The sequence below is a fragment of the Spea bombifrons genome, chromosome 2 (genome assembly GCF_027358695.1).
Source record: "Spea bombifrons isolate aSpeBom1 chromosome 2, aSpeBom1.2.pri, whole genome shotgun sequence".
NCBI classification, from domain to species: Eukaryota; Metazoa; Chordata; class Amphibia; order Anura; family Pelobatidae; genus Spea; species Spea bombifrons.
Genome location: NC_071088.1, coordinates 47969959 through 47988761, shown reverse-complemented (window position 1 = coordinate 47988761; position 18803 = coordinate 47969959). Strand labels below are relative to the sequence as shown.

Sequence of the window (18803 nt, the reverse complement as noted above, 5' to 3'; positions counted from 1 at the left end):
ACCACCGTGCGCACACATAAACACGCTCTCTCCCACACCTTCCTAGTGTGTGTTATAGATAATCCAGGGTTTCGCAGCATGTGGCATTTTAAATTAAACAGCCTATTTACCTGAAAGAAAGACGAGACTTTTATCAATAATGCATGAGAGAGAGACTCCCATTCCATTCTATAATGCCCTTTTTACTTCATCGTACACTTGCCTGTTATTGTGTCATCAGTAGAATTCACATGATAACATCATATCTACTTCACTCTCATTATGCTTTAGTTCATTAGTGGTGCGTTTCTTCAGTAGTTGACGCCTGCTGGTAAATTGTATCACTCTACGGTTTGTACAGCTCAGCATTTTTAATCTTCCACTTACTGTGATTAAACATCTCCATATAAGATATATTTACAGCCAGTCAAACTCAGGTGAATCCTGCAGACGCAGTGAAAGCATTTTCCCATTTTTTGACCACAAAGGAGGAAGGTTCTAAAAACTTTTAATAGAAAACCCCTTTTTATTTGAGTCGAGCGTTTGTATGTAACTTTGGGCTCGACATGCCCATCCGCACACTACACGAGTATAAAAATGTAGCATACGAGTGCGCATCTCTAGATGTAGGTGATGCTTACATCAGCGGACGGCTGCTGGCCTTAAAGGGCCGGGACCGCGAATTAAGGCTTAAGTGGGAACCTGGTCTTTGAATACTTTTGGGCAACAAAATAAAAAAAAAAAACGGTGTTTTTAAAATGTGCAGTTAACCATACAGCCACAAGGAGGTGTCCAAACTAACAGACCATGCAGAACCATAAGAGTATGCAATCCATGTCGGTGAAAGCGCGTCAGAGAAACATGGATGGTAGTGATCATGTATGCAGACAGAACGGCGTTATTAAGCCATTAACACTCGCCTAACGCATTGTCAGTCCCAATCAAAGACGGCCATGCTGCAAAATATAGGTATAATATAGTGAATAAACACCGTATTAAAATACCGCTGCGGAAGTGAGGTAGAGTTTACACGCAAGCGCACTTAAGTTGCCCTGACGCTTGCCATCACCAAATATGGCCGCCTACGGCTTACGAAATTGGTGTCCCGGATCTGGCTGTTGCTTGGTGAGGTGGACCAGGAAGTGAAGAACCGAAGCACCAGCAGGGAGAAATCGAGATTATAGTCGACATGACTAACGGTAAGGGGTCGTTAACATACTACGAGTGCCCACGCGAGACAATTGTTTTGTCTTTTTCAACGCGCACAGAGAGGTTTTGTGTCTGTATGTTTTCTTGAAAGTCTCGCTGAAATTCGTACTTTTTTATTACATCTCATCACTGTACACGTTTCACATTTGAAGTCTGTTCTTATGTTTTGTCTCCGTAGTGTATGTGTGTATATATATATATATATATATATATATATATATATATATATATATATATATATATATATACACATACATAATGTATGTATATGTGTAATTTCCTGTTGTGTGTAAATATATAGAGATTTGCTTTGTCTCTCCTTAGCCTACTCCCTGGACGGACTCCTGGTCTTTGCTCTCCTCTTTATCTGCACCTGCGCATACTTCAGGAAGGTACCCCGTTTGCGCACTTGGCTCCTGTCTGAGAAGAAGGGTGTATGGGGAGTGTTCTATAAAGGTAATAGTATACAGCCTCATAAGTGGGGGGGGTCTGGCAAAGCAAATATTGTTGTTACTCATGTTTGCCACCTTTGGTTCAAGTACGTCCTGATGGACCCAACTCTAGGATGTTGCTAACTAGCACGTGAATAATTCTCCCATGTTGTGCATAGGATGCACGTGTTGACAGATGGGAATCAGTTTCATAATTCACATACTGCATGTTAGAGTTTTACACGTGCCGGTCATCAGTAGGTGAAATGTACATTTGTCTGGGGAAATACGTGGCCACCTTTCCTGACAGTGGAGCTACTCAGAAGATGTGCCAGGCCACCTAATCGTATCGGGCCGGACTGCATTTATCTTCTTTGACGTATGCTCTTGCTTATTACATCATGTTAACAGCCATACAATGTTTGAGTGACACACTGCACAAATTCAGACATAAATACAGAGAGGGTGGCATTACGTAGCTCATTAATCCATCAACAAACAATGTGGCCATTGGAGCCCTTTTGGCATGTAATTCAGAAGATTATTTCCCCCGTGTATATTCCCGGTTTACAATACTTTTACGTTCACATTCCGAAAGTATGTATATATTTGTGATCTGTTTGCTATGTGCTGAATCTCATATAAAGTTTCTTGTACAGCTGCAGTTATCGGCTCCCGTTTGCATTTGGCTGTTGCTGTTTCCTGCTTTACCATGGCCTTCTATGTCCTGTTTATAAAGTGACTTCCATTCAACCCGTACCAAGTTTTGGAACCAGAAGCGAACATAGTAGAATGCCAAGGGAGCTGGAGAATTCCATGGACTGACTGGAAAAGCAGAGTTTGGACTGATTTGGCAACGCTCCCTCCTGCAGTGACATGGGCTGTACATCGTTGCCCCATCAGGAAGCCATTTTTGCCTCTACTCTATAATACAAACCCATTTTGTAACAGTTGATGTGGAAGACATAGTTAACACCTCCATTTTATTAAGGAACGCTATCTTTACAATGCTGCTCCAGTGTCAAGCAGGGTCAACTGTTTCCACAAATACAAATCCTATGATTATGGTATCATTTTAAACCCCCTTCCTATGAAAACATATTTATTCCTTTCCTTTCTGTGATGGTATCTCTTATGCGCTGTGATTATACAAGCTGAAATATTTTTAAACAATGCAAAATCGGTTTAATATACAAGCAGTGCTAATTATTGGTTCAGCAGACATATTAAATATCAAGGTGATATATATATAATGGAAATAGTGTCTTGGCTTGTTAATTACATGTCGAGGAGAATAAAAACACAACGTGATGACGTTTAGTGGGAATAATTCTGTCATGTCCTAATACTTAAATTAGCTGTGTTTTATGTGGCCCCCTCCCCTTTCCATATATATGCCTCCACGGGGTTTGCATGATTATCCATTATATGATGTCAGGGTGAATTTTACATTTAAATAAAAAATGATTTAGAACCAGTTTTAAATCCAACGGTGACATTATTATACCTTAATGTAACTTCAGTTTAACCTTTTGTGTGAGGGCAGATATATACTGGTATAAACCTAGTTCCATGAGTTATCGCATAAGTGTTTTACCTAAGCTGTGTTCAGTGGCTTGTATAGCGAAGTTCCTTCTCTACAGTAAGTTTGCATCCTTTCACCTCACCTCTCCTAGAAGCTGTCTAACGCGTATCAGTAGCTATTGCTGCACTAGTAATGCAAACAAGAAGTTCAATCTGCGTACTAATGAGATTTTAACCCCCTAAAGACCAAGGTCATTATATGGTTTTTTTTTTGTTTTTTTTTTTTTTTTCTTCAATTTTCATGTTTTGACATGTCTTTATTCTGTGATTTCCCTGCAAATGTATAGTTTTTTTTTCTTTGAAAACCTAGAGTTTTTTCTTTTTAAATAATATAAACATTTAGTATAAGAATTAAATGTTTTTTTCTCATAGTTTCACCTATGAAAACTATGCATAGCCAGTGCAAATAAAAAATATACGTATATTTATGTAGTTATGATTTTGGAAAAGCTTTATCTGCCTAGTACCGTATTGGCCCGAATATAGGCCGCACTTTTTTCCCCCACTTTAAGTCTTTAAAGTGGGGGTGCGGCCTATATTCGGGGTCTATTCGGGCGCCGGGCAGGCAGCGGGGTTAGGATACAGATCCCCCGCAGCGGTGCAGGGGACCCGTATCCTACTGTCTGATACGCTCAGACAGCCTCCCGTGCCAGCACTTCCCATGGGGGGAGTGCCGGCACGGGAGGTTGTCTAAGCGCATCGTCCGAACGTCCGCACGATGCATTTTACACACACCCCCCCCGACTTACCAGAGCAGACTCCCGGGTGTCTTGCAGGGCCGGCGGAAGACTTCTACGCAATACGCGTATACAACTTACGGTGCCGGCACATCCGCTGAGTGCCGGCACCGGGAGTTGTATACACGATGTGCATAGATGCAGCATATCTCGGGGGGGGGGGGAGAGGACAGAGTGGCAGCATATCTCGGGGGGGGGACAGAGTAGCAGCATGTTTTTTGGTGCTTTTTTAAAGAAAAAAACTCTCTTTAAAAAAGCACCAAACTTTTAGGGTGCGGCCTATATACGGGGGCGGCCTATATCCGAGCCAATACGGTATTTCCATTTATTTTGGTAGTTACGAAGGTAAACATGAAAGACGTGCATCACTGTTTTCAGTAGCAGCTAGAAAAAGCAAAACTGCTGTGTAAAAGTATATATTTTTCCAACCAAAAGTATTTCGCTAGGATCATCTTAAGACTTTTTAAACATTTTAGCTCCAACCTACGTCAAACATTGACATAAAAATTATCTCTTTCCCTGAGTACATGCAATTATTGAAACAACTTATTTGTATTCAAAACCACCACCCGAGTACAGCAATACCCAACATGTAAGGCATATTTCACAGAATACTGGAACATGCGCGTCTTCTAACGTTCTAATTTTGTACAGATCACTTTACCAGGCCAACGTATTATGAGACACAGTAGAGGTCCCGAACATGAATTAAACCCCATAAAATATATTCTCTAAAAAAGCACTGCTTGAAGATTTCAGACATCTTACCTAGGTGGTCCACTGCAACCATAAGTATAATGGGAGCACAGAATTTATCCCACACTTCTCCTGAGTACAAAGATACTGCGTTTGTGTGGTATGTCAGCGTTACATGGCTGCAAGTGACCCCAAATCATGAGTGCAAAGCAGTTTCAATTTTGAATAAGGAAGGCATAAAAGGCCATTCTCGTTACATATAGCAGGGCGTACAACTAAGTCCCCCCCCCAAAAAAAGGGTGGGTGAACCTGGGGGTTGATGTAGAGTGCTTGGTGGTAGGTAGGGGGAAAGTAATAGTATAATCACTATGTAGAACATATGTGTGTGCATATAATCTATATAAGCAAACCTAGCAAACTTAAAGTGGCTCCTATACGCTTCATTGAGCCATGTTCTCAACATTTCCCCGACACTGTGATGAGGTAATTTTTATAGAGTAGATCATATGGTGAAATTCTCTAATTTCCCTGATTCTCAGACACCAGCAGTAACTTCCTGACATCCAAGATTTGTTGAATACAGGTGTTTTTTTCTGGTTTAGAGTGAATATTAATGGATAGACTGAAGCCAATGGAACAAAAACAGTTTAGGAAATTGGTTTTCTAGACGAGTTGGACTATATATACAGATTTAATATATACACTAATCTACATGTCTTGCTTCCTTGATTATACTTTGTGATACGATCAAAGAGGGACTTGATGTTTATTAACAACCCATTTTAGAAATGTTAAACTACTGCAGAACGTGGTTCAAGTCAGAGTACAGTTTAAAGTTTGATTTAGCATGTCCCTTTGACTTCACAATGAACTTGGCTCAAGATTAAAGTCAAAGGAAATGTTACTAACTTGCTGGAAAACTAAAAATAAATTCAGTATTTAGATGCAATCTTCAATGAGTTTTGTATTGAATTTGCTATGGTCCACGGTGAGTTTAGCCTCTAAGTTGGATTTGCGTTTCGATTTCTTCTTTTTTTTTCAATGCAGTCTTTTCTAAATAGGCTTTTTATACTTGGTGATTTCTTCCAGGTACGAATCCTGTTGCAAATGCATTACTGTTTTGACAAATACACCTTCATACATAATATCTTTTATGTCTATAACACACAGAATTATATATACGCCTATGATACGTGGCATTGGTTTACTCAATCCTGGTAATCAGGGCCAGAATGAAGATGATTAGGTGGCTCTGGCACCAGCGGCTACTGGCTGGATACACAGGTTATGTTTCTTTATACTCATGCAGCTGTTGTGGCCACACACTGCAGCACAGTAGTGAGTAATGTGTGCTGTCAGCCAAGTGGACCTCCAGGATCTTGGGCAACTTTGCTACAGAAAAATGGCAGAACGGATGTCTCTGATGGAGAGAGACGTGGGTTGTTAGCATCCACATAACCTTATGAAGCAGTAATCCTGCTAGACCTCATGAAGCAGTGGAGATGATAATGCAAAGGGTAGATGTTTGGAGATATTTTTAGGACCCATCTTAAATCTTGCCCAGTGTGATAGATGACCAGTGCAGGCCCAGTGATAACTAGGAATTATTAACGAGGTGGCAATCCTGTATCATAACTCCCAGCATTTCAAATAGAAAAGAAAATTAGTTCTCGTATGCAAACTGGTTGTGTTGCGACACATCCGCCCCTTACCTAACCGGGCCGTGTGTGCAAATAAACATGAACAATACACCATTATTTATATTTCTTTCAAAGCCTCATTAGCTTCTGAAAGCCGTATTCATATGATAGACTCCACAAACGGTACATATATATACAGTGTAAGAAAATGTCTTTCGTATGCCAAATAAGAATGTTTCCTGCTGTGATTTGTAGTGCAGGCACACCTTTGGCAAACATCACTTGCACAATGGAATTATGTGACTACCAGTGAGATGCCCAGGGCTAGCTTTATGTTAAGGTGCATGTACTCTGACGTATGATTATATGCAAAGTTGTAAACATCTGTCATTTGCTTTTTATATGGCACATGGGGTACTGATTAGGGACATGTAACTTTTTTGATTAAATGATTGACATAAGCTTTCTTTCCATTCACGGAAACCGGCAGTGTTTTTAATATGTATTTAATAGAGAGGGGCAATTAAACATGGGTTGTTAAGCATCAGCATGAACTTCAGTTAGACCTTAAGAGGCAGTGGAGATGATAAAGCAAATATCCAAAGCTAGACATTTGGTGATGCGATCTATACAAATTCGTATGAATTTAGGACTGAAGAGCAATGTTATATTCCCATACCCTTCAATATGAAAAATGGCAAGAGAAAACGGGGCATGTGGGTTCCAATTCCCAGAGATAGCGTCCCTACTAAACAAGGGAGGTTTTTGCCCCACCTATGATCACAAACATGATATTCTGAAAAATTACAAACGTATACACAGTACACGCTTTGTGAAATGTGAATACAAATCATTGTGTATTAATGTTAAAGGAAATCTAATTAGCCAATTAGAAAATAAATTAGCCAAAGTACACTATCGTCTGCCTTAATCTGCGACTGGGGGTTCATTTCTGGATAATGGAAAATAACGAAACTCCTCCCGCCACGTTGCGGCAGTATTTTTCTTTTGGTTGTAGTAACAGGAAGAGGCAGTAGGGTGCCCATCATGCATTGCAGGTGGAACCAATATAAAGCGGATGCATGGGCGGAAGTATTCCAGGAGCAGCAGCAGGGCGGAAGGTGTGTGGGCGAGTGGGCGAGTGGGCGAGTGGGCGAGTGGGCGAGTGGGCGAGTGGGCGAGTGGGCGAGTGTTTGTGTGTGTGTTTGTGCTGCCGCTCCTAATTTTCTATTACACACTGATCTTATTTGATCTCCCTGTGTATTGCAGTCTGTGCCAGGGGAGAGATGATAAAAAGCACGTCACGCTAAGCCTCTGTGGCTGTGTGCGCTGAGCTCAGGTCTTCAGGCTGCAACTCTTGATATGATGAATTGATCAGATATACTAAACCAGCGGTGTAGGGTTTTTGCCCTTCTACGCCTGGTCTGTGAGTATATAAGCGATTCTGATCTGGAGTAAGCAGCTGGCCTTGGCCCGCGGACTCACACAATGCCTGGCGATGAAGCAGTGTATGTGTGTTTGTGTTTTTCAAGCGGCACCCCAAACAGTAGGATCAGTTTCCCCGATTCGCCTGATGTATTGATGTCTTGAGTTCCGTGCATAGCCTTACATTCCTCGTGGGTAACAGGAGTCACACGTTCGTTTTATTATGCATTTTATTTATTTTCTCGTGTGGAACATGAATTGCAATGAACAGCGGTGGTATCTCTGTCAGATGCTGTAGTAGCCGCCATCTTGTTTACGGGAGTATCCTCGGTTGGTTGCCGCTGTGTGCTGGCTTACTGAAAGCGGGAAAAAAGGAAAATGAGCATTAATCTGCAAACTGGCCCATGTTAACACGTCCCCTTTTACCTAACCACCCTGCGTGTGCAAATGAACATGTACACTCCAGCATTGTTTGTGTACGTTTCAATACAAAGTATTTTGTACTCATTAGCATCTGAAAGACATGCATATGATCACACACTCTCACTCTGTTAAGGTGCGTGTACTTTGATGGAGAATTACATACAAAGACATTAAATGAGGTTATAAACATCGGTCATCTTTTTATATTGCGCTTGAGGTATAGATTGGGGAGGTGGGATTCTGGGTAGCTTTACTGGTCAATATGAATGACGTAGGCTAAACTAATGTGGAAACTGTCCTCTCCCTTACACATCTGCTCTGCTAATCAAGCTTTCATGAAAAAGATTTGTACTTTAATCATCACTTTCACTAACATTAGTTTATTAGCTCAGAACTAAGCAAATACCGAACTACGCAAATACCGAAAGGTATTTTTAGTACATTTGTGGTAATCACCATGGCAACCAATGGAGTGGTTTTGTATTACATGTAAAACTATTACCATTCCTTTTTTAATAGAGTTTAAATTCATGAACAGAGTGGGATCGCTGTGTGATAACCTGTTAATATCATGCTGCAGTGCATGTGTAGTTTATAGAAAATCCTGCGGGTGCAGGGGTCAGGAAAGTTTTCCTAGTCTTTTCACGGTATATACACTTTACATTTATATGTATGTGGACACTTAACAATCACACCTGTATTAGCTTGCTGGACACCCTGCTCCGAAAGGTATTAATATGGACATGCTACAACACCCTTCGCTCTAATGGGAAAGCCTTCCACGAGGCTTGGAAGTGTGTCTGAGGGGAATTTGTGACTGTTCAGCCAAAAGAGTATTTGTAAGGTCAGTAGGGTTCTGCAAAGGCCACATGAGCTCCTCCAGATTGAATTTATCAAGCCATGTCTTTATGGACCTTGCACACCACTGAAACAGGAAAGGACATGGTGCTGGAAGCGTACAGTTGTGTGCTGAAAAAGCCTTTCCTTTCTCTGGAAATAAGGGGACTAGCCCAGATTGTGAGATCGCAAGAGCAGGGCCCTCTTCTCCTTTGCACCGGTTTGTTATTGTATGTGTTGCTAAATTGTTGTTCTGACTAACTGCGCTGCGGAATCTGCTGGTGCTTTACAAATAAATGTAATGTAACCCTGAAAAACAGCCCAGACTATTACGGCTCCTCTAACCAACTATACAGTAGGCGCCATGCATCCAGTAGGTAGTGCTATTCTGGCATCCACCGAACACAGATTTGTCCATCTGACTTCCAGTGAATTGTGATCCATCGCTCCAAAGAACAAATTTCCATTGCTCCATATTCCTGTGGCAGTGCGCTTTACACCTTTCCAGTCGACACTTGGCATCGTGCCTAGTGATTTTAAGGTTGTGTGCGGCCGCTCAGCCATGGAAACCCATTTCATTCCCTGTGTGCATGTGCTGATGTTGAGTCCGGAGGCAGTTTGGAACTGTAGCAAGTGATGCTACAGAAGACAGGCAAATATTTTTTTTTACGTGCACCACCAGTGAGTGTGGTTTACCACTTCATGATTGAGCTGTTGATACTTCATTTTGCAATAATAGCACACAGATCTAGCAGGGTGGAATTTTCACAAACGGATTTGTGGCAAATGTGACATCCTATGACAGTGTCATTGTTAATCTCACTGAGCTCTCCATTATGACCCATTAACAGCCAATGTTTGTCTATGGAGAAGTCATGCTGATGTGATTTTATACACCTATTATCAATGTTTGGCTGAAGCACAAAAATGTAATAATTAGGAGAGGTGTCCACATACTTTTGGTCATACAATATATATACATATTACACTACTGTTCAAAGGTTTGGGGTCGCGCTTCCTGTTTACAGGAAATTTATAGCAGTGCTAGCACAATTGCAAAAGGGTGTTCTATTAATCCAATTCATCTTTTAAACTTGGATTAGCTAACACGTGGTAGTCCAGATGCTTCCATTTAAATAAATGGGAACACTTTCGGTGCATGCATGCTGTTTTATAAGTTACATAATGTAAACGTTTTATATATATTTTTAAAACCAATGCTACTGATGTCCAATAGCCACTAACTATGAAAAGGAGATTTCACCTAACCCCCGATAATTGTTTTATTATATCTTAATTGGCAAATACTTAAACCCTATTTTTGTTTCAGATTTGTATTATTTGTTCTTCTAGGGTATGATTGCACATCTCTTCTTTAATATGTTGGAGTTCTTTGTCCTTTCAAGGTCTGATTTTAGATTCTTAATGGTTGAAGACAAAATTAATTCTTAAAGTTGATAGAATCATAAAAAAAAAATTGGTTGAAAAATATCACTCACCAATGGCTCCATCGATGCTATATACACTGATTCTTTGTGGACTCACCCACTGTCGGATATTTGACTTTTCCTCCTGAGGAGGTGGTGTCTCTTTCACTCTGTTTTTTAGGATCCTCCTGAAGGCGAAACTGCGTTAGTGACTTGGGACTGAGAGCATATAGTGAAATTGTGCCTTTTTTTGGTCATTGGGACTCTTCTTATTTGTTCTTTATTGGCAATAACTTTTTTTTTTATAATGTGCTGTGTGCCACTAGCATTACTGGAATTTCTTATATTATGGGAGAGCTGGCAAGGGGTGTGAATTCTGCTTTCATTTAAATCAAAATTGATCCTGATTTAAACATTTTGGGCCCTTGTCTAGAGTAACAAGGGATTTGGGTAGCATTTATGCCATGTCTATATCCTTTCTGTGCTTTTTTATACAGTCTAATTTGGCAAACATGCATCAAAGGGCATTGTGTGCATCGAACATTGTTGGCCGAGCTTACGCTTATCTCCTAACTGCTGCCAGTGCCCCTGCCCTATATGGAATTTTGTATGTATTTTAATCCTCTCTTTGTCCAATTCTGGCATCCTATACCACTTTTACTAAATAGCGGGTGATTATGTTATTTGATAATAGGACCAAACAACCTGGAGCATTAACAGTGAAATTATATAGTTGATGAACACAAATATATGTGTAATACTATCACTTCAATGATTGTTCAGAGGGATGTTTTCTTCATATGGTACGTCTTGAGAAAAATAAAAATACAGTAGTGTATATTCAAGAGGTAGAATCCAGTATGAAAAATCCAAGTGCTTGCTTACATAATAGGGAGCAACTTGTTGCTCACCAATTGTGTATAGGCAGGCACCCCACAGGTTAAGTTCAGAAACTACAATCAGAGGATGGACTCAAATTATACAGAAATGAAAAAACAAATCATAGTGAAATCCATAAAAACAAATTTACTAACGGATATAATATAAGGCTTATGCCTGAAGAAACCACAAGGAGTCTCGCACAAAGCACTTGGTATGTGTGAATAAATGCAAGTCTGATACTTCGTTTATCCAACTTCCAGCCCAAAATGAATGTTTAAATAGATGGTGTAGATGAGACTCCTCCTTGGTATCCTATGCCCAGAGGCTTTTTGAAGGTATGCAAGTTGCTCCCTTTAGTGTAAGGATTCTACCTCTCAAATATGTAGAGAGCACTATTGTATGTTTTTCTCTATCCATATACAGCACTTAAAGAAGAAAACATCCCTCTGGAAAGTCATTGAAGAGATAGTATTAAGTATATTTTTGTGTTTATCACATATGCATTATTTTCACTGGTGGTGCTCCGGGTTGTTTGGTTCTATTATCTTTCACTTTTAAGTGTTGAAAAGGAGCGGCTACTCATGCTTGTTGAGTGGCCTAATTTTATATTTTAGGATATATGTTACTGTATTTATATTAAGTAGCGCTGTCACTCCCTTTTCCTTATTCTTGATTTTGTTATTTGCTTACAAATTTGCTCACCCATGGCTGTCTGTTAAAGTTTCCATCTGAAACAGTGTTTCATTACGGTCCTTCAGGAGAGAATTATGATGATCATACAAGGATTTCAGATGAAAATCTAAACTGTCAGATGGAGCCTGCAAAAAAAAAAAATCATTGTATAATTGGAGATAGATACTAACGGAGGGAAATCACATAAGCTCATGTGATATATTATCATTTGATAGGCTGGACTCCCCCCTGACAGCTGGGCACGAACGCTGGAAAACTGTTACATTTTTAAATGCCCAATAGCGCGATCGAGCATTAACTTCCGGGTCGCGTGGGGACTTGCATAGAGATCACAGTGTGATCGGTGCAGGGAGGAGAGTGAGAAACCATGTTTCTAACTCTTCTCCCATGCTGAAAAAAAATTGCTCCGGGCTTTGAGGTACCAAAAACCCCTGGGACTGAAGGGGTTAAAATTGGTATTGATTTAGGCTATATTATAAAGCAAATGCAAGGATTCAATAAATATAGCACGTTATATGGATGCCTACTAATAATTATAAAATATATCACAGCATACATCATTAGTACTGGGTTCAAAGGAAGCACTCCAGCATCTAGAAGCCTTGCGGGGAAGTTCACTGTGCACCTCTGCACAGCATCATGAAGCGTTCTGGCTCACCTCTGGATCAGTATAATAAACTGTCCTCCTAGCGCTTGATAGGGTTGGTGTGGCATTTAGACGGTTCCACGGGTCCTCCTGTTGTTCTAAGTGAGGAGGGTTTCTATAAGTCGCTCTCTGTGGGCCACATAAATACATTTTAATGTAAACATATGAACTTAACTGAAAATTAGCATATGCTTATGCTATTATTAAAATAATAAAAAAAAACATGAAAGCTTGAAGTAAATAGGCCAGTGACACCAAAGGCAAATCTTACACTTGAATTCACGCCTTTTAAAATAGTAATTTCTGTGTTAGCACATGAAAATCTTCAGAGCCAGACTTCAAGTTATCCATTGAATAATGGATAATGTTTTTTTCATGTTCTGGGGTTCACCTCTTCAAAACTAGGTATGACCCCTTTTGCAAACTCGAACCAAAAGATTGGCTGGAGGACCAGATTGCCAAACAGAGCAACCACTGGTGCCATATCTTCAGAAACCCAGCCCAAATTAAATTACAAACATGTAAGCCCTTGGCTGGTATTATAAAAATGGATCTTCTACTTGCCAGACCTGGGTTGGTGTGGGAACAAAATAAGTCTGTCCAAGTTGTAGACAGAGTGCTTACCAATGCTTCCACAATACCTAGGGTATTGCTTACCAAAACACCAACATGTTATTATACATGGGCCCCCCTTTAGTTTAAAGAGTAGATTAACCATTTTAGTCCTGGAGGATTTCATAACCAAAGCACAGAAATATTTTTACCATATGCTTTTTAAAGCATGATTCCCCTTTTTATATATATTTAATGAAACCGCATAAGTTATACATATTTTTGTTTAGGAGACGTAAGGCCTTCTTTTAAAATAATAGAAGTTTTTTTAATTTACTTATAGTGGAAGTTATCTGCAAGCAAGCATTGCAGATTGCAATAATTGGAATCAGCCAGGAGAAGGAGCATTGGAAAAGCCCAGCAGGGTCTAGAAACACCCTGCTAAGGCTCTCCTGTCCTCAAGTGAAAGTCCAGGGTGTCAGCAATGACACCTACAGTAATGAAATGCTGATCGTGTGATCGGGCATTCCTTGAATAACAGTGCACTTGCGCACGGCAGGCATGGGATAGGCGTAAATCTATCTTAAATCTAAGACAAGTCCAAAGATTGATTAAGGTGTTCCTGAAAGGAGTGTTTATTTCAGGAAAAATGGGCACACTAGATGGGCTGAATAGTTCTCATCTGCCATCAAATTCATAGAAACATAGAAAGTGACGGCAGATAAGAACCAGTAGGCCCATCCAGTCTGCCCAACCTCTGAGTACTCTCCTTTAGTACTTGCCCTTATCCTATATTTAGCTTGGCATTATGCCTATCCCATGCTTGCTTAAATGACTTCACTGTATTAACATCTACCACTTCCACTGGGAGGCTATTCCATGCGTCCACTACCCTTTCCGTAAAGTAATATTTTCTGATGTTACCATTAAACCTTTGCCCCTCTAGTTTATGCTTGTGTCCTCTTGTTGCGGTTTTATTTCTTCTTTTAATTCGATGTTTCTATGTAGGACCTGAAGTTTCATGCATCCTATGCCTTAAAGCCAGTGGACCAAATGTTTTCCTTGCAAACAGGTACAATAGCCATTGAATTGCTAATGCAGCTGAATGTCATGTTAGTGTTATGAAGTATCCCAGAATAATATATGGTTACATCTCACTGTGGAATTTCAAGGATTTGATATAGCGTAATGTCTAAGTATAAAAAACAGTTTTTCTACATTTATAGCCAAGAGGAGACTGTTATTGCTATACTACACTGTTGGTTGCAAATGTGTTTATTTCTGTGATTTGATTTGATAGTATGAATGGTCCTTTCGGCGGAAACATACTACTGTTTGTCATGGCAGAAAAAAAAAACTTTTCAAACTTTGGATGCAAATTGAATTGGATTAAAGTTAATACCCATTATCATTGATTTTGTTTTTCCAAATAACCAGTTTTACCTCTTCTGGCCAGTTTTAGCATTTAACACAACTGAACCTGGTCAAGCTTTTGTCACTGTTGTTTGCTAATCAATCTGGTGCCAGAAAGGGGTTGAGTTTAGAAACTCTATATATGTTCCTCCAGGAAACCATTTGCATGGGTTTAGGAAATGTGGTTTGGTTCATTTCTAATGAGAAATAATACATTAGTAAAATAGGTTTCATTTTGTACACACTATAAAGCACAAAATAATATGCACTTTGGTAAATTAGGTTATAGAGTTATGGTTTCCCACTCTGTAAACTCACTATGCATTATAAAAGACCATCCCTAGCAAACTTCTTTGCACCATGCATAGTTCAATCGGGGAGGTGGCTTAAAGAGTCTTAGTGATTTAAATATACCATTTGCTTGATTATAAGTCGACCCCCCAAAATCTGAATATTACCGTATTTGCTCGATTATAAGACGACCCTGATTATAAGACGACCCCCCAAAATCTGAATATTAACTTAGGAAAAAAAGAAAAAGCCTGAATATAAGACGACCCTAAAGGAAAAAAGTTTTACCAGTAAATGTTAATTCATGTAAACTATTTTTTTTAATAAAAGCTATGATTGAGAAAAATATTTTTTTTTTGTTTTTATTTCTTGTATTTTCCAACCTGTCCCCCAGTTACGCACATCTGCCCCCAGGCTTGCCACACCAATATGGCACTGTGGCCCATGATATGCCTTTTAACCCTCTATATGCCACTGTGCCCCATGGTATGCCTTTTGACCCCCTATGTGCCACTCTGCCTCCAGAAATGCCTTATACCCCTATATCCCATTCTGGCATTTAGGGGGTTAAAATGCATATTATGGGGCAGAGTGGCATATAGGGAGGTATAAGGCATTCCAGGAGGCAGAGTGGCATTAAGGGAGTTAAAAAGGCATTATATAGAGCACTCTGCCTCCAGAAATGCCTTATACCCCTATATGCCACTCTGGCATTTAGGGGGTTAAAAGGCATATTATGGGGCAGAGTGGCATATAGGGAGGTATAAGGCATTTCAGGAGGCAGAGTGCACTATTAAATGCCCCCTTAACGCCACTCTGCCTCCTGAAATGCCTTATACCTCCCTATATGCCACTCTGCCCCATAATATGCCTTTTAACCCCCTAAGTGCCAGAGTGGCATATAGGGGTATAAGGCATTCCAGAAATGCCCTACACACACACACACACACACACACTTACTTACCGACACTTACTTACCGGTGCTTCCAATTTCCTGCTGTATTGCCGGGGCAGCGGGTTGACGTCTCTTTCCGCGGCAGCCGGAAGGAGGTGGAGTTGGCAGCGGGGGTTTGTATGCGTCCGTCGCAAATACCTTCCCCGGCTGTCAGAGATCAGGAACTCTTGAACTCTGATCGCTGACAGTCGGGGAAGGTATTTGCGACGGACGCATACAAACCCCCGCTGCCAACTTCACCTCCGGAAGCACCGGTAAGTGTGTGTGTGTGTGTGGGGGGGCGACGACAGGAGGATCCAGGTCCCCTGCAGCGGTGCGGGGGATCTGGATCTTAGTCTCCTAATCAGACCTCTATTTGAGGTCTGATTAGAAGACGACCCCGATTATAAGACGAGGGGTATTTTTCAGAGCATTTGCTCTGAAAAAAACCTCGTCTTATAATCGAGCAAATACGGTAATTTAAGAAAAAAAGAAAAAGCCTGAATATAAGACGACCCTATAGGAAAAAAGTTTTACCAGTAAATGTTAATTTTTTTTTAAATAAAAGCTATGATTGAGAAAAATATTTTGTTTTTATTTCCTTTTATTTTCCAACCTGCCCCCCAGTTATGCACATTTGCCCCCAGGCTTGCCACTCTGCCCCAGAAATGCCTTATACCCCCTCTATATGCCACTGTGCCCCATGATATGCCTTTTAACCCTCTAAATACAACTGTGCCCCATGATATGCCCTTTAACCCTCTATATGCCACTGTGCCCCATGATATGCCTTTTGACCCCCTATATGCCACTCTGCCTCCAGAAATGCCTTATACCCCTATATGCCAGGCATATTATGGGGCACAGTGGCATATAGGGAGGTATAAGGCATTTCTGGAGGTAGAGTGGCATTAAGGGGGTTAAAAGGCATTTCACAGAGCACTCTGCCTACAGAGATTACCGGTGCTTCTGACTCCCGGGGGGTACTAATCCGGGCAGCGGGTAGACGTCTACGTGATTCGCGTAGGCAACTTCCGCTACAGCCGGAAGGAGGTGCAGTTAGCAGCTGGGGTTGTCTGCGTCCATCGCGCAGACCTTCCCCGGCTGTCAGTGAGCATTCCCCGCACCGGAACTCTCCTCACTGACAGCCGGGGAAGGTCTGCGCGATGGACGCAGACAACCCCCGCTGCTAACCGCACCTCTTTCCGGCTGCAACGGAAGTTGACGTCTACACGCTGCCCCGGCTACACACCAGGGAGTCAGAAGCACTGGTAAGTTGGGGGGGGGGGGGCATAAGACAGGAGGATCCAGGTCCCCTACAGTGCTGCGCGGGATCTGGATCTTAGTCTCATAGTCAGACTTTTGCTCTGAACAAAACCTTGTCTTATAATCGAGCAAACACGAGTACTTTGTACACAGCTACCCAAGCTATTCTTAGAGCAGACATTAACTAGGCTTGGTGATGGATATGAAACTCTCCTGACTACAGCCTCTTTAGTGAATAGACCCTATGGTGTACATGTACAGAAATGTTAAATCAATGCATTCCTCAAAGCACTTTCTAACACGCAGACAGAACAAAGGCGACGTTGTTTAACAAATTATTTAATTTCCTATATAAATTGTCTAAATTTGAATGTATAATAGCTGCACACATTCACCCTTTTGGTCCCCTCCCTATAGGATCTATGCTTGTGATCACCGATTACTTCCAAAGTTACTGTACATCCATATAATGTTTGAGAACTATACCATTATGTATCCTTAGCACTTTGTAATAGCATTTCCCCCTTACCTGCATTTCCCTCCCTCTGAAGGTGTTATCATTCTCGTAAGGTGGATACGGGAATGGGTTTCTTGTGGGTGGCATGGATTAATACGAGGATAAGAGGTCCTAGGTATCTTCGTGTGACAAGCCCGGTAGCCTTTGCTTTGCCCCTTTACATTATGTAGCTGCAGCCTTTTGTTGATAGGTGTTGCTAGGTGATGATGACAAAGGCAGGGGGTGTACTAATCCACAAGTCTATTCCTCCTAACTGAAATTACACAGAGATGTTAAGAAGGATAGTATATACTATAAATGTATAATGCACATGTGTGTTCTTTCTTTTATTTTACGGTAGCAGCTTCATAGCAATTAAAATCCTATATTAGACAACGTTTAGCAAATGCTTACAGGGGCTCTGTGAACTTCCCCTACATTTAAAGTTGCATCAAGGCATTTCCTGTTTTTAGTAAACTCCTTTTCCCTCTCTATCTGCCCCTTGCAGTTTTTTTCCTTCTGTTCTTTTTTTCTCCCCTCTTTGGTAATTTCTTTTGCCTTATTTATTTTTTGCATCTCACTAGCTGACACCTTTCCTTATCTTCTTTACCGTTTTTTCTTGTATCTTGCCTGTCTGCCATTTACATTTTTCAACTATCATCTATTGTGCCCCCCCCACACACATACACTGCCCTCTGCTAATATTGGCACCCTTGGTAAACATGAGCAAAGAAGGCTGTGAAAATCGTCTTAATTGTTTGAGCTTCTCTTTAAAAAATACAAAAAACAAAAATATGCTGCTGTCAGGGATACCAAACAATTTCAAACATACAGCACATGTTTGTAAAAAAAAAAAAAAAAAAAAAAAAGTTAAACATATGTCTGACACAATTATTGGCACTCCTATAAATTATTATGAGAAAAATATATTTGAAGTATATATTTACATGTTTTAGTACACCTGGGTGACAAGGTACAGGAAATTGTTCAACCATGACTTCCTGTTTCACAAGGGTATAACTATTGGGTAACGCATAGGCCAAATTCCCCTAGCCATTCATCACAATTGGCAAAACCATATAATCTACATGTAATTCATGCAACGTATATTTTTACAGCCACCAGCTGTCCAGCGTTTCTCCAGGAAGCCAGCATGACCTGAGTGAAGCACAGATGGGAGATACTGTTAAGGTCGAGTACATGATAATCAGTAATTGCATTTTATTCTCAATTTTCCGTTTA

General features: G+C 40.6%; 2 protein-coding genes and 1 non-coding gene across 3 annotated transcripts; 2 read left to right on the top strand and 1 right to left on the bottom strand.

Annotated features, from left to right (window-relative positions):
• The first annotated feature begins 1021 nt into the window (after positions 1 to 1021).
• On the top strand, positions 1022 to 3096 carry TMEM167B (transmembrane protein 167B). Its single transcript, XM_053457839.1, has 3 exons — positions 1022 to 1178; positions 1513 to 1644; positions 2279 to 3096. The coding sequence occupies exons 1-3, from the start codon at positions 1169 to 1171 to the stop codon at positions 2359 to 2361; spliced, it is 225 nt and encodes a 74-aa protein (XP_053313814.1). The 5' UTR covers positions 1022 to 1168; the 3' UTR covers positions 2362 to 3096.
• Positions 3097 to 7354: 4258 nt separating this feature from the next.
• LOC128476082 (small Cajal body-specific RNA 2) lies at positions 7355 to 7729 on the top strand. The gene has a single exon (XR_008347106.1). It is a non-coding gene; the product is annotated as a small Cajal body-specific RNA 2 (non-coding RNA).
• A 184-nt stretch (positions 7730 to 7913) lies between these two features.
• On the bottom strand, positions 7914 to 17734 carry CFAP276 (cilia and flagella associated protein 276). Its single transcript, XM_053457837.1, has 5 exons — positions 17595 to 17734; positions 12622 to 12738; positions 11973 to 12088; positions 10461 to 10576; positions 7914 to 8057 (listed from the first exon to the last, which is right to left on the bottom strand). Exons 1-5 carry the CDS (start codon positions 17667 to 17669, stop codon positions 7987 to 7989), a joined length of 495 nt encoding a protein of 164 aa, XP_053313812.1. The 5' UTR covers positions 17670 to 17734; the 3' UTR covers positions 7914 to 7986.
• Positions 17735 to 18803: the final 1069 nt, after the last annotated feature.